This window comes from Camelus dromedarius, chromosome 11, assembly GCF_036321535.1.
Source record: "Camelus dromedarius isolate mCamDro1 chromosome 11, mCamDro1.pat, whole genome shotgun sequence".
Taxonomy (NCBI): domain Eukaryota; kingdom Metazoa; phylum Chordata; class Mammalia; order Artiodactyla; family Camelidae; genus Camelus; species Camelus dromedarius.
The window spans coordinates 16619650-16646843 of NC_087446.1; the positions used below are offsets into that span (position 1 = coordinate 16619650).

A 27194-nucleotide genomic window follows, 5' to 3' on the forward strand; every position below is an offset into this window, starting at 1 on the left:
TAAAATGTGTGTGTGTGTGTATATGTGTGTGTGTGTGAATAAAGAGACGATGGGGATATATGTTCTATTGGTTCTGTGTCTCTGGATAACCCTGACTAATACAGAGGGGAAAAGAGAAATAAAGTAGTGATACAGAAACAGGAAGTGTTTTAATGACAGGAGATCCCTTATAATTGGAAGACTTCACAAAAGAAACTAACATTTAATTGGAGTCATAAAGGGTTCATTTATTAATCTGCTCATCAAATATTGAACTTGTCTGTCAAGATGTTGGGGATACAGTAGTTTAAAAAAAAAAAGAAGTAATCCCTGCCTCACGGGGCTTACATTCAATTGAGGGGAATTATGATAACAATATAAATAAGCAAATTACATCACAGAATGTGAGGATAAGGGTTATGGAGAAATACAAAGCAGAAAAGGACCAACAGGAAGTGATAGGTGTATTAAGTAATATAAAATACCACTGTTAGGTATTTTGAAAAGACGTAACTTGAGCAGATATTTAATAGAGGCTAGAAATGAGCCACGTAGCCTTCTGGGAAAAAGAATTTAGGCAAATGAAACAAAAGCAAATGCCTTGAGGCAGAAGCACTTTGGCTTTTTCTATGAACCACAAAGGGGCCAGAGTGTCTGGAAGAGACAAAAGGAAGGGGAGAGGAGTAGGAGATGACATCAGAGAGGGGCTGTATTGTTGAGAAAGGGCCTTGAAGGCTAATGTGAGGATTTGGAATTTCGCTTTGAGTACCATGGAAAGCCAGCAATTGGAAGGTTTTGAGCAGTGGAGTGACATGATCCGACTTACCTTTAACAGAATCACTCTGGATGCTGTGTTGAGAATAGTATTTAAATATTTGACTATGAAGATAAATATACACAAAGGCAATGGTAAGAGGTCCTGGAAAAACTCAGAAGTACTCTCATATTTTCCTGTGAAGTTTTTTTCTTCACATTTAAGTCATAATTGGAATTTATTTCTGTGTAAGGAGAAGGAAGATACTAAATCCTACATTTTTTCCATAGGGATAAGTAATTATACAAGAATAATTTTTAAAAAATCCTTATCACCTAAATCAACAGAAATGCCGTGTCTGTTATACACAAGATCTGGGATGTAAATATGGATACTTAACTCATTCTCTTCATTTTATCTATTTCTTCATCCCTGTTCCAACAGCAAAGCCTTTTTATCACCTAGTTCATAGTCTCTGACTACAAATAAAATGAAATGTAATCAATAACTAAAAAACAACTTTAGAAACCCATTTAGAAAAACTTAACAGTGCCCTCAATTAACAGGTCAAAGAATAAGCCATAATGGAAATTATGAAATATTTATAACTGAATAGCAAAAAAGCAGTCCACTCTTAAACCTTATGAATTGCAACTAAACTGGAAATCAGGGGACATGAATAACCTTAAATAAATATATGAAAAAAGAAGAAAGAAGAAAAGTAAAAATTTTTTCGGATTTCTTGACTTCAATTGGGTTAATTAAATATTTTTCATCTGTCATTTTCCCACTACTGGTTTGGTATTCTTTCTTTAAACAGTCATTCTTAAATTGTTAACATGTTCATTACTTAACAAAGTCAAAAGTTACTCAATACCTCGACTCTCCTCCCACCAATACAAATACCTTAGAATAGTTCAACAATAATCACTCAGCTCTCCCAACTTCTACATGATTTTTGCCTAGTATTATAGTTCCACTTTATTTAATCTTCTTCCTTCAGTATCCACATGCTTCCCTCTTGCGTCCCCTTCAAGTATTTTCTCAAAAGGCACCTTTTCAAAGACATCCACACTGATCACATTTAAAATTACCATCTGCCACCATCACCTGAACTCCTTAGCCTAGCATTTTTTTCATAGAAAGTATCACCATTTTAAACTATACTATAGAATTTGTTTATTATGCTTATCATTTATTATTATTATTTATATTATCATCATTATTATTATTTATTATCACTAGAATTCCAGAAAGGCAGGTTGCTTTGTTTTCTTTTTTATGGTTGTAATCTCAAGCACCGAGAAGAATGCCTGGTATACAGCAGACATCCAAAATATATAAGTATACTAAAGATTATTGAACATCATTCTGACTGCTATCTTGGGAACAGACTACAAGAGGTTAAGAGTAGGGTAGGAATATCCACTAGGAAGTTATTGTAATTATTCATGAAATCAAGGAGGTGTCATTCAAATGGTGATCAGCAGTCAAAGCCTTGAAAATATAAAGACAAAGCCAACAGAATTTTCTAAGGAACTAATTGCCTCCAAAGTTTGGGGCCTGAGCAGTCAGAAAGATGGAGCTGCCATTAGCTGAGATAGGGAGAACTGGAGGCTCAGGATTTGGGTGTGGGGTATTAGAAGCTCAGTTTGGATTATGGATGTAATGCTGAGGTCACATATACTGCAATTCTCCAATGGCAGATAGTAGACCAGCAATACCTTCCCTTTATATTTTCCCCCATTTTATAATTTAATTTTCTGCTTTCTATTAAAAAATAATAACTAATTGTAGCAAAGTTGTTCTTATTTTTAGTGGCAAGGTTGCCTGACCACTAGAAGTGACTAGAATATCAGTGAATGTAAATATGTGTTCACTTGAATTAAATGGCATTGTAAATAACCTCACATAATCAAAGATATTTATTTGAAATATAGAAATACAGGAAAATGTCATGTAATGTCACAGAAAAAACGCTGGTTTATTATTGAATAACAATATAACTGACATAATGGATTTAAAACATTAAGCCAAATGAAGTTGATTTATATTGCAATGTAGGTAAAAGAAGCAATCAAATATACTCTGTCTTAGTCTTTAGCATTCCAACTAAAGCAATCCTTTATCTGAAGTTTACTAGTCACTAAATAGTCTGTTCCAAATTAAAGTTTCAAGAAGGAAAGATTTTGCCCGCTTTTCCATGTGTCTCTCTAGGCAGCTGGGAAAACAAGCAAGTTATTAATTAAATGTTTGACAAGGTAATGATTAAGGATCTCTATGTCATCGACTATACAAAATGCCTGTCCTCGCTTTTTTCCCAGTCTCTTGACGAAATGCACGATATGATGTTGCAGCTTACTTAAAAACAATAAATTTTTGAAAAGGCTATACACGGAAGCTAAGTATGTGAAACCACTGCTCTGCAGGGCTTCACACAGGCCAGGTCCATCGTCAACAACATATTAATTTGTTGTCCTTTTACATACATGTGCTGCCTGCAAGTGGCAATCTGGCTTACAATACACGTGCCCTCTGCATTGAGTCCAAGTGGTCTGCAGAAAGCATCTTGGATGGTTAAAAAACTCTGCACCAGAAGGCGACTCCAAGTTTTTTCCTGCAGCCCAGGGCTCGGTGGTGGGCTATTCCTGAGGTCTGGCCTGCCTCCCTACTTGGCGCTCAGCCTTCCCACGAATCCCTGCGCTGGGCTCGAGCCCAGGCAGGTGGATGGAGCCAACGGTTACTGCCACACCGCGCCCCCCAATCCCCTCGGCCGCCCGCACCGCCCCCGCCCGGCCGGGCTGCCCCAGCTGTTACTGGTCCGTTCAGTCAGGGCATTCTCTGCGCCTCACCATGATTCTGAGGAAGAATCTGAATTGCTTATGGACCTTAGGTCTCTGTCTGGTAGCCAGTACTTCGTCTCCCACAGTCCCCTCCATCACCGATCAGAAATTTATAAAACACTGCGTCGAAGCTCACAACGAAATGCGTGGCAAAGTCCAGCCCGTCGCAGCCAACATGAAATACATGGTGAGAAAGACCTCGGGCTAGGATCTTACTTCTCTGGTTCATCCTAAGGTACCTGGGCGATAAATTTCATGAACTCATTTGTATGAATTCAGTCTGGACTTTCCAGCATGCAGCTGAAAATCACACCTTGGCTGGGTTATCTCCTCCAACGTAGTAGTAATAGAAGTGGATGAGAAAGGAAAACTTGAAGCTGTTCGTTGCCCAGACCTAGCTCCCTTTCGCTCGGGTTTGCGGGGGTGGGGATCGCTGTGGATACCGCTGGCCTAGTGACTGTGTCTGTCCTCCACATAAACAATATGCAACGGTAGCACAAAGACAACTATAACACTTCTGTTAAGAAAGTGGCAGAATGGGAGTCACAAAGCGATTGCTGGTTGAAAGCAATTCTGAAATCTTTAGGGTATATATTACGAAGACTTGCTATGCTGGGAGTCAGAAAAGTTATCTAACTAGAGTTGGTTGGAGTTCCCTCTTCCATTATTTTCTGTGGTCCTGTCTTCTCCCTTTAAAATGCCTTCCTCATCCATTATCCTCCCTGGACCAATTTGAATTGGGCACTGGGAAAAATGCCATCTTTGAGGGCTGCATAGTCTTCTTCTGCCCACAGAAGTTTAAGGTCCAAGAGTCATTTAAAATATATTGCATTCACTTTTCACAACAATTTTCACAACAGGTTTACAATATCTTTGGGAATGTATCTCTGTCAAAAACTCTAAAGGTCTTTCAGCTGTATGCCTCCAGTCAGTTCCAAGCACCAATAACCATGGTTAAAGTATAGTTTGGAGAAACTTTCAAGTCTTTATTTCTTTGTTTCCTCACCTTGGTGCTTTTCTTTTTCATCTTAATGCCAGTTAGCTTGAAACATGAGTTTTGGGAAAATGGGTACACTCTTAAACTGTTGGATTTGCTGAGGCAATTTTTAGTCAATTAACAGGATTTCCTTGGAGTTACATACTTCATCACCTCTGTGCCCTAAGGTTTTTTAATCATATGAAAGTTTCACATTTGTCTCTCAAAGCCTTTTAAAAATCTTTTTATATGCTATGCAGAAGGCAGCCCCACATTTCTTGATTCTTTTTCTGCTTCCAAACTGTCCAATGCTTTACTTTTATAATATCTTGTTGAACACACCCTACAACCAACAAATAATGTTAATGTTCTGTTTTCCAACCTCTGCTTAGAGCTTCAAGTTCAATGGACTCATGATTTGCCTCCTGAGTAATAGGTCACATTTTTTCACTTATCTGGGCTCTGAATCCCATAGCTTGCCATCATTCCTCTGAAATAAGTTTCCTCACTGCTTGCCAACTAACTGTTAAACTCTACCACGTGGTTCAGGCAAGCTTGCCACTAACATTAGTGGGCTAGATGAATAAAAATGGAAGCCCACATATAATCTCATTGTTTGCTCAATGATTAAACCTTTGTTTAGTAAAGAATATGTGGTTTCAGGGGTTTCATCCCATCTGCTCAGATCTGTATTTGATTAGAATAATTTTGCTTATTTTCACGGATGTTATTAACTAATTTTTCATTTCCTCTAAAATAATCGAAACTGTCCATTCAAATTAAAGGCAAAGTTAAATGGATGAGTATCAATTTTAAGTATTTTAAATATTTCTTAATTTTTTGGAAAATTTGTCTTCTTAAATATTTTTATAAATACAAGATTATTCACCATTCTAGTGCTCATGTCCACCTAGTGGCCAATGTAAAGAACTGATGTCAGGCTTCATACTCAGACAACATACAGAACTACATTTACCCCTACTTAACAGTAATGTAAATTGTTACCATTGCAAAATGTCTCCCTTACCCCCGAAATGGGAACAAGAAGAGAGAAGTGAGGAAACAGATCTCCAGTAGTACTGCTAAACAATATTATATTATGCCTGAAATCTACTGCTTTCGTGCTGAAACAAAAGATGTGACAAGTTGATCTTTTTCTCTTACCCTAAGAGCTTCCATGGTTCAAATCTTTCTTGGACTCTGATGCAGTGTCTGTCTCCAGTGTCATCAGCAACAATATTCACAAGCCTTTTTACCACGCAGATACAGATGCCCTTTGCTTTAAAAACATGTGGCAAAAGATGCAGACATTCAGTGCTGTGGGTCACGCTGAACCCATGCTAATGTTAGAATGCGGAGAAGCTTTCATTCAATAATAAAGTCTGTGTAGTGTGTGTGTGTGTGTGTGTGTGTGTGTGTAACATGAGATGTCCTATCAAGTCTGGGGTCAAAGAAAGGATCCTTCCTACCTAGGTCTCAGGTGGGATAAGTTTAGGTTTTCATTATGGCTCTACACCCTACTCCCAGCAGTAAGTTCTATAAGAGGTTAGGCTGGGCTCTGGTTTCAAATACACCTTTAAGTCTCAGTGGCTTAACAAAACAAAGTTTAATTTCATACTTACACAGGTTGTAGAGAAAATGAGTTAGGATTAAACCTCTCTAGCTGGGGCAAAGGAGGGCCCTCAACCTCAGCTAGCTTGTTGACAGGCGGTTTAACAAGAGCCCCCAAAGTCACTCATCACATAATTGCTTTACCAATGTGAAGAATAAGAGGATATTTACTGACCTTTTTGCTATTCTAAAGTAGGAGGTTTAGCATACTTTTATTTTCTTCTCATCTCCATTTTTTGTTGAATTAATGACTTTTGTAGTCAGATTGTTGTTGTTCTTAATTGCAAGTGTTTGTTATCCTGGTGGTAACTAGTTTTTAAGATAAATTTTAAGATAAATTTTGGTGAGGTGGAAACCCTGGAACCACAGTACACTGTTGGTAGGAATGTACAATTGTGCTGCAGCTATGGAAAACTATGGAGGTTCCTAAAGAAATTAAAAAATAGAACTATCATATGATCCAAAAATCCCACTTCTGGGTGTCTATCCAAAAAAAATTAAAATTAGTATCTTGAAGAGATAGCTGCCTCCCACATTCACTGCAGCACTATTCACAGTAGCCAAGATACAGAAACAACCCAAGGCTCTATCAACAGATGACTGGGAAAAGAAAATGTTGTATATACATACAACAGAATATTACTCAGCCTTAAACAAGAATGAAATAATGCCATTTGCAGCAACAAGGATGGACCTTGAGTATCGTACCAAGTGAAGTAAGTTAGACAAAGACAGACAAATATCATGATATCAGTTATACATGGAATCTAAACTATGATACAAAGAAACTTATTTGTGAAACAGAAATAGGCTCACAGACATAGAAACAAATTTATGATTAGCAAATGGGAAAGTGGGAGGTTGGAGGGATAAAATTAGGAGTTTAGGATTAACATATACACACCACTATGTATAAAATAGATAAGCAAACAACAAGGACTTATTATAGAGCACAGAGAACTATACTCAGTATCTTGTAATAACCTATAATGGAAAAGAATCTGAAAAAGAATAGCTATATATATTTATGCATAACTGAATCACTTTGCTGTACACCTAAAACATTGTAAATCAACTATATTTAGATAATTTTTTAAAAAAGAAAGAAAAAAGAATGAGTGGGGAGCCTGGACAGCCCGGACTTTTGTCCACCAACCAGTGATAAATAAGACTTCCTCCCCTGGGGCAGTGTCAGTGAAGACCTGCTGAAACAGGAGGACTGATTAAGATTTAGAATCTCGTAATATAAAACTCAAAATGTCATGTATACAATAAAAAAATCACTCACATACCAAGAACCAGGAAGATCTCAGCATGAATGAGAACCGACCACAGCTGCCACCACCCAAATAGCACAGGTGTGAGGATCATCTGACAAGGATTTGAAAGTAGTCATCATAAAAATGCTTCAAGGAGCGATTTTTAAAAGGCTTAAAAGAAATGAAAACACAAAGTCTCAGCAAGGAAATCAAAGTTACAGATTCCAATGGAAATTTTACAACTGAAAAATAGAATAACCAAAATTAAAAACTCACTAGCTGGGCTGAGTAGTTGAATGAATCTGACAATGGAAAAAGTCAATGAACTTGAAAATAGAACAGTAGGAATTACCAAATCTGAGCAACAGAGAGAAAGTGGACTGGAAAAAAAAAAAAAAAAAAAACCACAACAAAAAATCATTAGGGCTCTATGGGACAACATAGATAACATTATGATAACAAAGTATCTATTAGATATTTCATGTCCTTGGAGTCCCAGAAGGAATGGAGAAAGATGGACTATATTCTAAGAAACAGTAGCCGAGAACTTTCAAAATTTAGATAAAGATATAAATAATACTTCCAAATAAAGGCCAAATATGGTAAGCCCAAAAAAATTCATGCCAAGATACACCGTAATCAAACTTCAGAGAACCTAAGAGAAAGAAAAAAAGCTTAAAAGCAGCTGAAGAGAAACAATGCATTACCTATATGAGAACAATAATTTCAGTGTCATCAGATTTCTCATCCAAATCCTGTGGATGCCACAGGAAGTGGCACAATACTTTTAATTTCAATTTCAAAAAAGAATCAACTAAGAATACCACCCAGAGAAAGTGTACTTTAGGAATGAAGATAAAATTAAGACATTCTCAGATTCAGGAGAACTAAAGATGATTTGTCATAATCAGACGTACACTAAAAGAACAGCTTAAAAAAGATCTTCAAATAATACAATAATGCTCTAACAAGGACTCTTGGAATACCAGAAATGGAGAAAAAACAAGGTAAAGAGTAAAAATATGAGTAAATATAATAAACTATTCTCTTACGTTTTCTAAATTATGTTTGACAGTTAAAGCAAAAATTATAACATTGTTTGACATGGTTCTTAATGTATGTAAAAGAAATATTTAAGACAATTATGTTATTGGTGGAATGAGTGGTAAAGGGACCTAAATGGAAGTAGTATTTCTACATTTGACTCAAACTAGTAAAATGCTGACATCGGTAGTTTGTGATAAGTTAGTTACATATAGTATTTAACACCTATAGCAACCACTAAAACATCTATGTAAAGATATGCACTGAAAACCACTATGGATAAATCAAAGTGGAAACTAAGTAATGTTCAAGAAATTCACAGGAAGTCAGGAAAAGTAAAACAGGAATGAAAAATAGAAGATCAAATAAAAATAAACAATAAGATGGCACACTTAATGCTCTAACACATCAATAAAGATATCAAGTGTAAATAGTCTAAATGCATAAATTAAAAAACAGAGGTTGGCTAAATGGATTAAAATCAGACAAACAAACATGAGCCAACAATGTGCCATAACCAAGACACTCACTTCAAACATGATACTGGTAGGCTGAAAGTAAAAGGTTGGAGGAAGACATGTCATGTAAACATTAATCAAAAGAAAGTAGAAGCTGCTTTATTAATATCAGCTAAAGTAGATTTCAGAGCAAAAAAAAAAAAAATTACCAGAGACAGAAAATGACATTAAATAATGATAAAATGATCAATCTATCAAAAAAGATTCTAATAAAATTTGTATACCTCGAACAACAGACATTTAAAATGCAGGAGGCAAAGCTGATATAACCGAAAACAGAAATAGAAGAGTCCTCAATTACATTTGGATATTTCAACTGTTTTCTCTCAACAATCACAACTCTTCTCATAAAATCAGCGAGGATATAGAAGAACTTAGCAATACCATTAACCAACTAGGATCTAACTGACATTTATAGAACGCTCCACTCAACAACTAGAGAATACACATTCTGATCAAGCGCCTATGAAACATTAACCAAGACTGACCATATCCTGAACCATAAAATAAAAACTCAACCAATTTAAAAGAAAAGAAATTATACAGAGTATATTCTCTGAACACAGTGAAATCAATCCAGAAATCTACAGCACAGAGAGAACAAAAAACTTTTTAAATACTTGAAAATTAAACACACTTGTAAATAATCCATGTGTCAAAGAGGAAGTCTCAAGGAAATAGATACAAAGACAAATATATCAATGTAGATAGATATATAGATACAAATAGATAAATATATATAATTGTATATATACATGTACATATATCAAATGTGTGTATATATATACATATATATATATATGTATACATATATTAGAACCAATGCAATGCACTTAAGCAGTGCTGAGAGGGCAATGTATGACACTAAATGGTTACATCAGAAAAAAGGAGCGCTCATAAGTGGATAATCTAACTTTTACCTATAGAAACAAGAAAAGAAAGCAAAATAAACTTGGCAGAAGGAAGACAATAATGAAATTGCAAATTGAAAAATGATAGAAAATTTTAAAGGAATAAAAAGCCAATTCTTTGCAAAGATCAATAAAATAGACAGTAGCACAAATGATCAATATCAGGAATGAATCTAGGAAATTATTACAGACCTGCTGACATATACTATGAACAACTCTATGCACGTTATTTAACATCCATAAAAAAAAAAAGAACTTTGATAAAAACTTAACACATTATGTAAAAATTAACACAAAATGAATCACACACTTAAATGTAAAACATAAAACTGTAAAACTTTTCGAACAAAAAGTGGAGAAAAATCCTCAGAATCTACAGCTAAATGAGGCTTCCTAACATGGTAGATTACATGACACCAAAATCACAAGCTTTAAAAAGTCAATAAATTCAACCTCAAAAATTAAAACACTCTTCTTTTTAAAATACTACTTTAAGAGATGAAAAGACAGCTACAGACTAGGAGAAAATACACATACACAACATATTTCAGGAATAACTACTGTCTGTAATACAGAAAGAACTCTCAAAACTCAACAGTAAAAAATACAAACAATTCAATTAGAAAATGAACAAAAGATGGAACAGACATTGCACCACAGGCATACACAAATGGAAAGTAAGCACATAAAAATATGTTCAACATTATTAGCCATTAGGGAAGTGCAAATTAAAACCACACTGTGAAATCACTATACATCAATTAGAAAAGTTAATATAAAAAATAGCAACAATGCCAAATACTGGAGAGGATTTGGAGGAACTATGTCTGTCCTATTTTGCTGGTAGAAATATAAAATGGTACAGCCACTCTAGAAAATAGTTTGGCACTTTGGTTCTTAAAAACTAAATGTATACTTACCATATGACCCAGCAATTGCACTCCTCGGCACTTCTTCCTTTTCCTTTTTTCCTAGAAAAAGGAAAATTTATTGCTACACAAATATTCTTCACATATGTTCACATATATTCATAGCAGCTTTATATTTGTAATAGCCCAAACTTGTAAACATCCAAATTTCCATCAATAGGTGAAGGTTGAATGAACTGTGGTTCATCCATTGCCATGGAATACTACTCAGCAATAAAGAAGAATAAGTGATTGATGCATGAAACAGTGTGGATGGATCTCAAGGGAATTATGCTGGGTGAAAAAAGAGCCAACCTCACAATGGTTACCTACTATAGGATTCTATTTATATAACATTCTTGAAATCACAGAATTATAGAGATGGAGAACATATTAGTGATTGCCAGGAATTAGGAACAGGGTGGGGGAGTGAGTGAGGATGGCTTTAAAATGTTAGCATGAGGGATCATTGTGATGTGTTATGTATCTTGATTGGGGAAGTGGTTACTTCAATTTACATATGTGATAAAAATGCATGAAACTACACAAACACACACACAAATGAACGCATATAAGACCATTGAAATCTTACAGTCTGTTGATTGTACCAATGTCAATTTTTTTATTTTGGTATTGTGCTATATTTATATAAAACATTACCAATGGGGAAACTGTGACATCTACACAGGGCCTCTGTGTACTATTTTTGTAACCTCTTGTGAATCTACAATTAATTCAAAATAAAAATATTTTTTAAAAAATAATCTTACCAATAACATCTATACTAAGACACTGTCACCTTTGTCAAAATTGTTTCTGGACTCTATTTTGTTCTATTGGGCTATTTGCCTACCCTCCTGCTGATACCATAGTGTCTTAACATAGCTTTATGATGTCTTGATGTCTGGTAGAGTAATTCCTCTAACTTTGTTTTACTTTTTAGGGATTGTCTAGCTATTGTTGGTTCTTTGAATTTCCAAATAAATTTTATAATCAATTTTTACCCCCTTAAAAAAGCTACCCAGATTTTCATTAGAGATGTATTAAAATCAAGACCAATATTCTTTATAATCTAGCATCTTCCAGCCCATGAACATTTACTGTCTCTCCATTTATTTGTCTTTGAAAGTTTCTCTTAATGATATTTTGTAGTTTTCAGTGTAGAAATAGTTTTTATATTTATTAGATTTAATTATATATGCTTGATATTTTTGAAGTTATTTGTTTCTGGAGTGTATATAGAAATGCAATTTTGTATGTATTCTTGATATTTGACAACTTTGATAATTTCACTTATTTGTTTTAGTTCCATTTGTGTATTCCTTTGAGCTTTCTATGTACCCACTCACATGTCATCTGTGAATAATAGATTCCAATCATTATACATTTTATATCTTTTGTCTTATATATTTATAGCTCACATATTTTATCACACTACCTGAGCTCTAGTAAATATTAAGCAGAAGTAATGAGACATCTTGTTTCATTCTCAATCTTGGGGGAAAGCTTTTAATTTTTCATCATTATACATTAATGCTTATTGTAGGGTTTTGGGAGGGGGCTTGATACTCTTGATCAAATTAAGGAAATTCTATTCCTAGTGTGCTAAGAAGTTTTTTTCTCTTTTTAATTATAAATGAGTACTTATCATTTACTTCTATTTGTGTGACTTCCTGAATTACTAGACTGTGAACTCCGACTTATTTAAATCACATTCAAATGTATTTGTTGAGTGTCTGTACTGTACCAAGCCATCTGCTTGGTGTTGGAAATACAAAATGAACTGTCACAGAGTGGGTACCACATAAGTGCTTCTGAAGCAGAATTAAAAAAAAAATGACTAACTGTGAAAATAATAAATGCCAAAGAAAAACTATATCTTATTAACATAATGAACTTTAAAAATTTAACTGGTTATAATCATTAGAATGACTTTAAGCTGACCAAATATGCACAACTCAATTTGAATTATTTTTACCTTTCAGAGTTGGGATGAAGGTTTAGCGAAGATTGCTAAAGCGTGGACAAACAAGTGCAAATTCGAACACAACACCTGTTTAGCAAAATCATATAAATGCCACCCAAAATTTCAGTATGTTGGAGAGAACATCTGGTTAGGTGGATTAAGCATATTTACACCACACTCTGCTATCGAGGCCTGGTATAATGAAACTGAATTTTATAATTTTAATAAACTGTCATGTTCCAATGTTTGTGGCCATTTTACACAGGTAAGTATTTGACACTTTATTAATTATTTATGCATATTTCAATCACAAGACAAATTTTTAGCATTTTTATTTTAGAGTTTCTTTTGAGTCTCTGGAAGACTCCCCTCATTTGGAAGATATTTTTACTGGGAATAGAACTCTATGTAGTGAGTTATTTTTTTTTTCCCTTGAACTTTAAATATCTTACTCCACTATCATCTGGCCTGCATTGTTTCCAACAAGAAATCTACTGTAATCTTTTTATTTATTTTTCTGTATGTAATGTGCCTTTTTTCTTCGAATGCCTTTAAATTGTTTTTCCTTTAGTACAGATCTTGAGCAATTTCGCCATAATGTCCTGCAGTTTTCTTCATGTTTCTTGTGCTGCAGTTTACTGAGCTTCTTGGAACTGCAGATCTATAGTTCAAACCAAATTTAGAAAAATGTTAACCATTGCTTTTTGAAATATTTCTGTCTCTCTCACTCTTCTCTTCCGAGAGCCCAGTTACCCATGTAGAAGGCCGCTTGAAGTTTTCCCACAGTTGACTGTGGGAAATTTTTGGTCAAATTGGTCAAATTTTCCCACTTCTTATCATGCTGGGTAAATTTTATTATATTCCCAACTTTGTCATATCTGCCTGTTGGATGCTGGATTTATTTATATATCTTATAAATATTCTTAACTGTCTTCTGGGATATAGGTTATCTGGAGTTTACTTGACCTTTTTGGTTCCTACTTTTAAAATATGTTAGATGGAATGAAAGCAGTGTTTAGTCTAGGGCTAATTCTCTCTCACCAGTGGACCAAGACACTCTATCCGAATTCCCAGAATTTAGTAAATTTTCCAGTCTGGCTAGCGCGAACAGGCCCACTGTTCCTGTCCCTGGCTCTGCGTAAGACTCGGTATTCTTTCCTCTAAATGGTGCTTTCGTGGGCCTGGGATAGTTTTTCGATATGTGTGCTCTGATTAGTGCTCTGCTGAATTGATGATGAGGAACCCCTACAGTTCTCCTTAGCTGTGTCACTGTAAGATTTTCATCTCTCCAGTACTGTGCTTTCTAAGCTCCTGCCTCCTGGGTCTCCCCAGACTCTCAGCTCTGTCTCTCAGCTAGGTGAATCCCTCAAGTTTCTCCCGGTTTCCCCACTAGCCCCACTCCCAGACATGGCCTGGAAACTCTCTCAGTGCAATAAGATGAAACAATTGGACAGCTTGCTTCTTTTCCCCCCAGCTCTCCAGGGGCACTATCCATTGTCGAAAAACATTATTTCCTATAATTTTTCCAATTCTTCTGGTCGTTTTGCGTGGGAGTTTTAAGTGAGAACTGGAAGTCACTTTTTAGCTAAACTAATCCTAGACATGGCATCAAGCTCCTTGGAAGAACAATTTAAGCAACAGAAAGAGCTAACTTTATTCTCCAAACTCACTCATTTGTATCAGCTGAATTAACGTATACTACCTTAAAGCAAGTCATTTTTATCGGAGGTGCACTGAACAAAGAAATTAACAGTTTCCATGCTTCTCTTCTCATCACTCTTTGTCCAATAACAATGCTGTAAGTGTGGAAATCCTGCTCAGGACAGATGTTGTTTGCAAAGAATATGGTTTGGTTTCTGCTGAGAAAGTTGAAAGAATGGAATCAAATGTCAAGTATCCTGACAACAAGTAAAATGCAATAGAGTAGTCCTCCCTTTTCTGACAGGGAAATGTTCCAAGACCCCAAGTGGATGCCTGAAACTTCACATGGTATCAGACCCTACATATACTATTGTTTTTCCTCTACATAGATACGTATGATCAAGTTTAATTCATAAATTAGGCACAGTAAGAGATTAACTATCAATAGAATTTAACAGTTACAACAAGACGCCTATCATATAATGAGAAGTAGTGAGGTGGATGAATGCAGGCACTGTGATGTAGCAGTCAGGCTACCAGTGACCTTCTGACAGCATGTCAGAAGGAGGATCATCTGCTTTGGGTGATCCTGGATCAACGTGCCACAGCGATGTCAATGGCTGGATGGCAAGAGCTGACCATGTCAATGGTTGGAGATCCCAAGTGAGATGGAAAGGGACTGTATGAGATTTCGGAAAAGGACCGTATGAGATTTCATTAGGCTACTCAGAAAGGCACGCAATTTAGGGCTTATGAACTGTTTACTCCTGCGATTTTCCATTTAATATTTTTGGACTTCAGTTGACTGTAGGTAACTGAAATCTCTGAAAGTGAACTGGCAAATAAGGGGGGACTACTGTATCCCTAATATGGCATTAAAGCTGAGCCACAGACTTTATATAATCATTGTGTCCCCTTTTGTTACAAGGAAAAAGGAACCTGTTCCCAAATACCCCTTCTCCCTTCACATTGCTACATCAGAAATGGGAGCTCACTCCCCATTGGCCAATTTACTTATATGCTTAAATAATTAGGAATGGGTGCATTCTTTCTATTGGTTCAACTGTATCTTGCTTAATTTTCCAAACAAAATGAGCTAAGAATTTCTTGCATTCATCATTTGCAGATAGTCACGTTGAAGTTATAGCCAATGTTCATATTAACGTTACATCTAGTCTCTTTAATGAAAGCAATACATTCTAAACCTATATGTAGTATTTATTTTTAGCATTCCAAAACTGAAAAAAGAATCACAATTTAAATATATTTATCAAGTAAAATTGCATGGTATAGTCAGTTATTCATGAACCAAATTTTTAAACATTACTTCTTGAAAATACATATACTTGCAGTCATATAGTTCTTAACTTTCTAAAATATTCAAAAGGAAAAGGAGCGTTCAGTGATCTAGCTTAATCTTATTTTAATAGGTGGGAAACAAGCTCTGAATCAATCTGCCACTCTCCAAAGCCACACGTGGTTAGAAGCAGAACTCATTTCTTAGTTCTTGCTTCACTGTGTTTTTTATTGCACTTTGCTCCCTCTTAGGCAGCCAAAGAGCCATTAAAATATGTTTTGCTAAATGGTTGATTCTGGCTACATCAAGGCCATGGGAAACAGTGACTAATACATTAGTCTATAAAAAATATTAGCACATTTTGTTAATTGAATTGTAAAATCAATGAGTTCAGGAAATTCATTTATCTTGTCAAAATCAATTTTCCTCAGATTATTTTGTTTTTCAAATGAAGTAAATAAGTTTTTTCCCCCTTGTTCATTTGGGAAATTGACAAAAATTCCACTCTAACATTGTCACAAAGGAATACTTAACATTCTTCACTTCTTTATCTCTCTCCCCCTGGCTGGTTTTCCATAGGAGTCTTCTTCCTTTTGAATAACTTTGCTATTCTTTGCAACTAGACAAAAATAAAGACTCACCATCTCTATCTCAGGCATTTTTTTTTTTTTTTGCAATAAACTCAACATGTTCTTAATCTCTATCCCTATCTGCTTCTTGTGATTTGACAAAGGTAAGAATATGGTTAAGACCACAGAATTTAAAATGTGATCATTAATTTATAATTTTTCTGAGAAAAAGAAATAAAAGGTAATTACTGTTTTTACTTATAGTCTGGTTTCAATGTTGTTTGTATGATATACCCACGGAGAAAATAAAAATATATTTCATAAGTCATCCAGAAGAAATTATGATTTTGGCTATATAATATAATCTCCTTTTGATTTATGAGAATTACCTGTGAGGAAAAAACTAGTTAGGTAGCCCTCTTGAATGCAGCCTAAACAAAATAATTAATTGTTTTAAACTAAATATTAGAAATTAGGAAAAAATAGCCAATAAATATTTATGTACATCCATTTTTTTGTAGCATGACAAAGATTATACCTGTTCCCATAATGCATTGTTTACATAGAGTTGTTTTGCATATTTTATTTTAAAATTCCTTTCCTTATAGGTAGTTTGGGCTGATTCATATAAAGTTGGTTGTGCACTTACAGCTTGTCCTAACCTTGGGGATTATGGTGCTGCAATATTTATATGTGACTATGGACCTGCGTAAGTTATTTTGCTATTAAATATATTTTAAATTGAAATATATGTTAAGAATTGTTTCCAAAAACAGGATCTTACACTAAAGAGACAAGTATATTTTTGTTAAGTGGAGTCTCCCTCCATTTTGCTAATCAAAAGAAAAAGACGAAGTAAAAGGTGGTAAGAGAATGTGCAAAAAATTATACATGTCATGAAATATTTAATCTTGAGCGTGAAAATGAAGGAGATTGTTTGTTAAGTAAAAAAGGACGTAATATAAAATACTTTGGCACAGTAATATCTAAATACTGTTGCACAAAATAGGTTGACAGATGCTTGTATAATATGATATAATGTAATTATAATATAATGCAATATAACTGGAATGAGTAAATGATTGAGAATGATAGTGAAAAACACATTCTTCTAAGAAAAGACTACCATAAGTTTTTGACTGCCTTGCTGATAATTGCATTATCTAAATGGAATATAACATAAGCCCAATGGGTATCTCCAAAAATGAAATTCTGGAACTCTAATTGCAAAATATCTGTACAAGGAAGAAGATAAAATCAGTTAATAATCCAACTCTGAAACAAACAAAAATTTAAAAATAAAATGTAGAAAAGATGAAAATAAGGCAAAGAATAAACATACAAGTTTGGCAAAAAGAAGCTGAAATATGTCAAAATTGTTATGGAGAGGTATGAATGTGTATGTATCTTTCTCTATTTTCTTCCATTCCCTCTCAGTCAGAAGCAAAAACAAGAATGATGAATACATAACCTCAAAGCTTGGGGCAGGGTACAATTTTTATAAATACCAGGGAAATTGCAGTACAAAAGATAAAAGAGCATCAGCTGTGAGATAACTTTAGTGGGAACTGATTTCCTGAAAGACGCAGGGACAGAAAAATATTTGAAGAAATATGGCCCGAAACTTTCTATGCTTAAGGAAAATTATACTCACATAACCAAGAAACCTTACAGGCCCCAATCACAAGAAACATAAAATAAATGATACTAACTCGCTTTATAATAAAACATTTCAAAACCAGTAATAAAAAAGGAAATCTTAATAGCAGCCAGAGAACAAAGACATGTTACATAAGAGGAACAAAGATGGGGATGACAGCAGATTTCTCATTGGAAACAATGCAAGAGAGAAGACAGTAATATCTTTAAATACTGAAAGAATAAAAAAAAAAATCTGTCAACCAAGAATTCTATATCCTGTGAAAATATTTTTTAAAGATAAAAAAGAAAGATGTTTGAACCACTGGAGATGGTAACTACATTGGTAAATATATAGTATGTTTTTCTTATTATTTTTCAAAAGATAATTATTTAATTGAAGATAATAGAAGTGTATTGGGAGGGCTATAAAATATGTAAAATTAAAATTTGTAATAACTACAGCACAAAGGCTGAGAGGGGAGAATGGAAGTGTATTACCTTAAGGTTCTTCTACTCAGTGTCAAGTGGAATAATTTAACTTGACTGTGATAAGTAAAAGATGCATGCCATAAACTCTAAAGTAACTACTAAAATAACAAAAAAAACAGTAACAGCAAGTAAGCCAAAAAGCAAGTAAAATTAAATCTTAAAAAATATTCAATTAATCCAAAGGAAGGCAGTGAAAAAAAAAAAGAACAAAGGACAGATGAGACAAATAGAATAAATAAGATTTTATAGCATCAAACCTAACTATATCAGTAATCACATCAAATGTAAATAATACAAACACCCAAATGAAAAGGCAGAGACTGGAAGATGGAATAAGAAATCAAGAACTAGTTATACACTGCATACAAGAAGTATATTTTAATTTAAAGACACAAATAGACAAAAGTAAAAGAACGAGAAAAGGTTTACTATGCTGACATTAGTAAAAAAAAGAAAGCAGCAAGGTCTATGTTAATATCAGACAATGTAGATTTTAGAGGAAAGAATATTACCAGGGATAAAGAAGGCCATTTCAAAATGACAATGGCATTAATTAATCCAGAGGCAACCTGGATAAAATGGAGAAATTGCTTGAAAGACATAAATTGCAAAGGAGAACTAAAAGGAAAAGAAAACTACAGAGCAATATCTCTTAACAAACAGAAGTACAAAGGTTCTAAACAAAATTTAGCAATTGAATCCAATACAGTAAAAGCATAATGCACCTTGTCCAAATGGAGTTTGTTCCAGTAACGTAGGGCTGGTTTAACATTCTAAAAAAAAAAATGTAATTCATCATATTAATCAGCCTAAAAGTAAAGATTATATGATCATCTCAATAGACTGAAAAAGTCAAACATTCATTCTTGATGAAAGTTCTTAGAAAACTAGAAATAGAAGGGAACTTCTTACATCTAAAAAAGGGTATCTACGAAAAGCCTGTATGTAACATTATACCAGAGTTTTTTTTCTGTAAAGTACCAGACAGTACTTTTGCTATACTTTTTCTGCAAAGTACTAGGCAGTAAATATATTAGGCTTTGCATGACACATGCATTTCTGTTACATAATCATCTTTGTTTTTGTTTAGTTTTAAATAACCCCTTAAAAATACTTTAAAAAACTCTTAGCTCACAGACTGCTCAGAATAAGACCACAAGCCAGATATGTCCTATGGGTCACACTTTGCTGACAGCTGATCTAGAGGTCTATATAGAAAATTCAATGGAATCTATGAAAACTCTTTTAGAACCAAAAAGTAAGTTTAGCAATTTTTCAGGATATAAGATCAATATACAAAACTCAATTACATATCCGTATACGAATAAGGAACAATCATAAATTGAATTAAAATAACAATACCATTTATAACAGCATCAAAAAATATAAATTATTTAGGGATAAATCTAGCAGAAGACATTAAAGATCTATACACTGACAACTGCATAACATTCATGAGAGAAACTGACAAAGACAAATAATTAGACAGATATATCTTGTTAATGAGGGAAAAGACTCATTATTAAGAGGCAATTTTTCACTGAATTGATCTATGGATTCAATACAATCTCAATAAAAATCCCAGCAGGCTTTTATTGTAGAAATTGACAAACTGATCATAAAACTCATATAGAAATGCAAAGGATTTAGAATAATCAAAACAACTATGAAAAAGAATAAATTTGAAATAGCTAACACTATTGTTTACAAGTTATTATTAAAGCTAGAATAATCATGACATTGTGCTATTGATGTAAAGTTACACAAATAGATCACTGGAATAGAATACAGAATCTAGAAATAAATTCACCCATGGTTGATGACACATGACATGCACAACTGATATTTCACAAATGCACAAAGGCAATGCAGTGGAAAAAAAGATTTTTCAACAAAGGGTGCTGGAACAATTTGTCACCCACATATAAAAAACAAAAGTAAACCTGGATCTACATAACATACAACTTACAAAAATTAACTCAAAATCGATCATAAATCTAAATACAAATCTAAAACTATAAAACTTTTTGAAGAAAACAGAGATGAAACCTTTGTAACCTTAAGAGAGCCAAAGATTTTTTAACTACCACACCAGAAGCATGACCCATAAAAGAACAAGTTAAGTTGAATTTCATTAAAATTAAAAGTGATTGTTATTCACAGACACTGCTAAGAGAATGAAAAGACAAGCCACAGATTTGAGGTAAGTCTTTGCAAAACACATATCAAATAAAGAACTTAGACCAAGAATATAAGAGGAACTCTCATAATGCTGAAAAATTAGAAATTCAATACTAGAAAAACCTAAAACTCAATTTTAAAAAATGAACAAAAGATTAACAAGACAAGCAAATTACAAATAAGCACATGAAAAAATGCTCCAAATCATTAATCATTAGGTAAATACAAATTAAAATCATAATGAGTACCACTACACAACAATTAGAGCGGCTAAAGAAAGACTGGCCATTTTTCCAATCCTGAGGCTAGAATTTTCACACACTGCTGGTGGGCGTACAGTGTTACAACTACTTGTAAAAACACTGTGGTAGTTTCTTAAAAAATTAAATATGCATCTATCATATGATCTGTTCACTCCACTCCTAGGTATTTATTCAAGAAAATGTATGTCCGTATACATTTTGGGTAAGAATTATATATGAATGTTCAAATTGTATGTAGTAACTATTTGTAACACTGAAAACCTGGAAAAACTCAGAAGTCCATCAGCAGATTAATGAATAAATAAATTGTAGTATATTCTTCAATGGAATACAACTCATGTTATTAATATTTTTCTCTGTGTACTCTAGGTAAATAACATCTTTTTCTAAGTCTTTCACCACACAGCGATTGAAAAAAAAAAAAGAGGTTTGTTACCATGTATCAATTGATATTACTGAAAAGCATGCATAATAGCTGCCAAATCTTTCTGGCACATCATCAAATAGAACTAGATAATGACTCTGGTATTGTACTTTTAAATTAAACCATAAAACACATGTTTCCATTTGTGATTTAAATTTCCGTATTCCATTTACAAAATCAAGAGATAATCACAGTGTTTACAACAAAAATTTTGTGGCTGCCACATGCATAATTACATTGAGTTCACATCTAATTCCTGTTCTACAGAATATTCAAGAATATGACTGCCACAAGGATTACGGACGTCCTGTAAAGAACAATTTTAACAGTTACTTTGTACAAAAGAAATAAGCATTAACATCGGGACCTAAGTTGTTATTTTTCCTTTTCAACATTCATGATTAGGGACGAAAACAACTTGCATCAATGCATGCACAAAATTAGAGAAATTAATAGCCATTTGGTTAATCACTGTTTCTCTTTTCTACAGAGGAAATTATCCAAATATGGCCCCTTATGTTATCGGATCAAGCTGCTCTGCATGTGCAGATGAAGACACTTGCGTAAAGAAACTCTGCCGTAAGCAAAAAGGAGGGTAAAAAGATAATCATTACATTCTGTTTGGCAAGCAAAGTTTTCATAAATTCACTACATGTTAAAATTTGGCTCCTCAAGTTTATACAGAATTTACGGACAAGATTTGATTGCTGCTATATAATGATAAATCATTTATATTTATATAAATATAATGATATATAATGATATTTATATAAATATGATAAATCATATATATTATGATAAATCATTTATCATAAATGAGCATATTTAAATGCAGGTGATTCTTCCTTTCTTCACTGATTATTTTCCCTCTCAGGCTAAAGGACAGGAAGGAGTTGGGCATAACTGATTCAGTTTGGTGCCACATTCAAAATGACTATTGGCTGCCATGTTTCTTTTTCGTATTTGCCTCCCTTTCATCTCCTGTTATTAGTTATTATTAAAAGAGCAACTTGCTCAGAAGTAATAACATTAATCAATGTCCAAGTTAATTGTGATTAAAAACTAGTATGTTTTTCTTCCATCATCAGCCTTTTGGTTCTCCTGACAAAGACTTTTTAAGTATAAGTATAGATTTTTGATTCTCAGAAGCAGATGGGTTCTCAGCACAAAGCTACTTTTTAGGGATAAGTATAAATCCTTGGTTGAGCACAGGGTGAAAAGGGTGAACAGAGACGATCTTGAAAACTATAAAAGATATGGTGCCACAAGAGAAGACTGACACACCAAAAAATGCATATTAAATGATTCCATTTACACAAAGTTCAAAACCAGACAAAGCTAATCTAGGTTTGGAGTTACGATAGGGTTACCTTTCAAGAGGAAAGAGGACATAGTAATTAGAAAGGGTACCAGGACCTTCTGGGCCTATGCTACGGCTAGCTAGGTGTGTTTACTTGGTAACAGCTCATCAACTTTTCCAATTATGAGGTACGCCTGCTTACATACTCAAGTCATACTTCAATAAAGAATGAACTGGAAGTATGGTCTCCAACATCAGATTTCATTCAAAGTGGTTTAAAAAATAAATTTACTGTATACCTCCTATTTGCAGACTACTGGAGGGTATAGCTCAGTGGTAGAGTGCTTGCCTAGCAAGCACAAGGTCCTGGGTTCAATCCCCAGTACTGCCATTAAAAAAAATAAATAAAACCTAATTATCCCTCCCCTCCTCCAAAAAGCTGTATTCAGTGCTGTATGTCAATTATATCTCAATAAAACTGGAAGGAAAAAAAGTTTCAAAACAAAACAAAACAAAATTCATGCTTTCCTGCTGGAGAGGTCACAATGAAAAGGCCCTAAAAGGGAAGAAGTCATCCTTTTGTTGCAACCCCAACTGAGCACCAACTAAATGCAGCCTTGTCCTTGAATCCTGACACTAGATATAGCGGAGAAATTGCCTAGTAGGACCAGCCAACCCAGATAATAATGAGAAATAATAATAAATTTTTAAGCCATTAAGTTTTGGAAGTTTGTTGCACAGCAGTAGAGTGTGGAAACACTTGGTATGCCTAGTAAGTTTTTACTCTAAAAACACCCGGCAACATGTGTGAAACAAATATGTAGAGTTTGACCTTTTCTTCTGCTGAACAGATAGAGTCAGGATGGTTCACCTTAATCCAAATACAACTTAGTCAAGGATGGGTTAGAATTTTTCCAAGGTATGGTTTTCCTCTGTTTGCTCTTTCCAAGGATATGGACTTCTAAGGCTTTCCACTGGGAGGCTGGTATGTTCGTTGCCGCCTCTCCCTGGTGGGTTCTGAACTCAAATCCTTATTGCTTTAGCACAGAGAAATTACTGAAAAATCTGTTTTGATTTCCAAAGGCTTTCAGCCTAGGTTTTTAGCCTCCTGATTGTCAACAGCTTCAAAATTAAACAAATAGCTTGAGGGCAAAATGGACATCTCTTGGGCTCATTTCCTCCACCTCTATGTCCCACCTGGATCTTAAACTACTCAGTTCTCCAATGTTATCTCTCTAGTTCTGCAAGGCCAACCAAAGCCCTGCTAGTTTCTCTGTTTCCCAAAAATTCGCCTCTGCTTGAGCCAAGCCTAGTTTTTTCGCCCTAGACCTGGGCCCAGAATCAACACATGTTCCCATGGAAATAGTAGCTTTCATAACATCAGCCCTCCTCTCTATGGATGTCCTGCTCTGAAATCTTGACTCCAGTCTTTGTTGCTTTAGGAAATGTCTGATGTTCTTAAATATTGTTTTTGTTGCATTTTATTTGAATTATCTAGCTGTGCTTGATGAGAGCTTTTGTCTGTCATAAACTACTCCATCCCAGAGATTTAAACAGCTCCTGACGAGTCTCCAAGACAGAACTGTACAAGCTACGAAGGCTACATACAATAAAGCTTTGATACTTGGTAGGAAGTCCTCCCTCAACTTGTTCCTTTTCCAAATTTAGAAATTATCTGGCTATTCTTGGCCATTTGCTCCTGCAAATTAATGGAAATTATCATTTCCACAGAAGACCTTGAAATTTTGGTTGGAATTATGCTGAATTTATAGATAAACTTGGGAAGAAATAATATCTTTACAGCATTGACTATTTCCATTAATAAAGACTGTTTATTTGGATATTTTTAAATGTCTTTTAAGTTTTGAAAATTTGAGGTCTTGCATCTAAGATTCCTTGGTAACGTGTATTTGTTGCTATTGTAAAAGGTATTTTAAATTACACTTCCTAATTGATTTTTTTTGATGATTCATAGAAATACAAACTATTTTTTACATTGGTTTACTATCCAAGAATCTTACTGAATTATCTTATTATTTCTAATACTTTGATTCTCTTGGATTTTCCATGACAATCATGTTATCTGCAAAAAATTCTGGTTTTGTTATTTCTTCTAATCCTTGTATCAGTTGTTTATTTCATTAATATTAATAGTCAATGAATCCTCCAAAGCAATGTTGAACATAAACTATTTTATGTAACACCATTCTCTCATTCCTGACTTTAGACAGTGTTTCACCATTATGCGTATTTGCTTTAGATTGTTCTTCATTAGTCCTCATTGTCAGGTTATGAAAGTTTTCTCTTTTCCTTGTTTTGCTGTGAGCTTTTATTTTGCATGAATGTTTAATTTTACCAGATATTTTTTTCTGCATCTCTTGAAATGATCCCCAATTTTTTTTCCTTTCATGCCGCAACATTGTAAACTACATCAAAGGATTTTTCCCTTTTGGTTTTTTTTTTTCTTTTGGGAAATTGTTTTGGAAATAATATTTTATATCTTTAAAAAAATTACTTGTGCTTTAAATTCCTCTTTGAATAAATGTAATTTTTTAAAATTGGCCCATTTCATTAATGTTTTCAAATTATTGTAAAGAGGTAGGTACATGGTGGTTTTAAAATTTTTATAATCTATGTTTTATCATTTTCTATTTCCTGTTTCCATTTTGTTTATTGTTTCTCTTGTTATTTTTTAAACCATTTTTGAACTATAATTAACATACAAAATTGTACATATATTTAATGAATACAGTGAGATTTATATTTTCATATAGGTACTACAGTTAAGTGATGGCTCAGTAATCCAATTTTAAACTATCCTTTCATTCCCATGATAAATCCAACTTAATCATGAGGTTACTTTTATAGTTGGCTAGACTCTTGTTAAGAACATTTTACTTATAACTTTTGCATTTAATTTCAGAATTATGATTGGACTGTAATTTTCCTCCTTCATTTCTCCTCGTATGCTTTTGACTTCAAGGTTGTAGTTGTCTCATAAAAGAAGTTGAAACTTGGGAACGAAACATTAATATTTTGTTTACAGTTTATGTAAGCTTCTCATTTATTTTTTGAATGGGAAAAATTTTCTATAAAACTATTTTGCTCTGGTGTGTGCATATGCTTATAGAAGCTTAATTACTGATTTAATTTCTTTAACTGTTACGTGATACTCAGATTTTTAGGGGGAAATCAGCCAATTTTTGTTTTATCCAGGTTTTACTGCCATTCTCTTATATTTTCATCCCTGCTCTGTTGTATTCCACCTATTTAAGTTCTATGACTTTTGACTTTTGTTGATCAGTTTCTATAGAAAATCAGCTTTTAGCTTTTTGACTTCCTTTTTTGAAAGGCAGGAAATACAGCATAATGGTTAAATGTACAGGCCTTGGGGTTAGATGGCTTAACTCAGGAGGTGATTAAGAGGATTATGTCTGATAAACCATACAGAGTGATGTTCTCAAATTTTAGCTTTTATCATAGTTAAGTTCCTCATTATTTTCTGCCATTTGACCCTTTTTTTCCTTCACACTAATCACTCTCTAAAAGGATACTTTTTATTCACTTTTATTCATTTATTCAACTTTAAAATTGATGATAGATTTTCTCCCCTTACTTTTCTGAAAGGAAAGGACCTTTACTTTTTCCTGATAACCATTATATCCAAGCTTCTAGAATCATGCTCAATATATAGCAGACACTCAAAAATGAATAAATGAATGAAAATAAATGAAATAAATGAATTCTTAACAAACTGCAGGACCCTGGTACTCCAAACTCAACATGAAGGAATTATAATCTTATCTCTAGGACTTTAAATGGGGATGGCAGAGTGCCAAAAATAAAGTTAACTACTGGTATATAGTTCACCTATTTCAGGGTTTTGTGCCTTCAGTGTGAGAGGTGTTCCAGAAATATGTGCTGACATGACTTTATTGTCAGGGGACATCACACAGATTTTTAAGTACTGTGGGATTCGGGGAAGAAGCTTTAATTTTCTTGAATTAAAAAGCCAAGCTAAGTTTTAAGTTTCCTAAGTTGATTCTCTTATTCAAAAAGCCAGAAACACAAATGAATGCATTTAATTTTATATTAATTTTTTTCTGTTTTAGAAAATAAAGAACGTGATAGTCTTCAAAGTACGTATCAAAATATTTCAGTATTGATTCAATTGCATCCTCGCCTTGAAACTACATTGAGTCCTTAACTGTTGTGTTTTATTGACAGCGTATCCAAACTGGAATCCACCTGGGCTAGCACCTCAGCAGACAGCATGTAGTCCACTGTGCCTAATTCTTGTTCTTCTGAGAATGTTTTAATTGCCATTTATAGACAAGAGAAATTCTAAGACATGACAACAAAGGAACAGTTTATGGCTAAATGTAACTCTTAATTATTAAAATGCCTAAATTCTTATCTATTATCTACATTTAATGTCTGTTTTTAATCCAAAAGATGTACTGTAAGGTGATTTTTTTAAAATTTTACATATATTCAAAAGAGTTCCAATCTCTAATATTACAGATTGTCATTTTTATTACAGCAGACTTAAAGATTTAAACATTTAGACTAGATATTTTCCTTATCTGCTAGTAATTTCCTTCAAGAATTCCGTCAACA

General features: G+C 33.8%; 1 protein-coding gene across 1 annotated transcript; it reads left to right on the top strand.

Moving 5' to 3' along the window:
• The first annotated feature begins 3562 nt into the window (after nt 1–3562).
• Nucleotides 3563–26924, top strand: GLIPR1L1 (GLIPR1 like 1). The gene is made up of 6 exons (XM_064491299.1): nt 3563–3763; nt 12789–13034; nt 16885–16985; nt 21765–21853; nt 26687–26713; nt 26802–26924. The coding sequence occupies exons 1-6, from the start codon at nt 3587–3589 to the stop codon at nt 26891–26893; spliced, it is 732 nt and encodes a 243-aa protein (XP_064347369.1). The 5' UTR covers nt 3563–3586; the 3' UTR covers nt 26894–26924.
• The last annotated feature ends 270 nt before the right edge of the window (nt 26925–27194 follow it).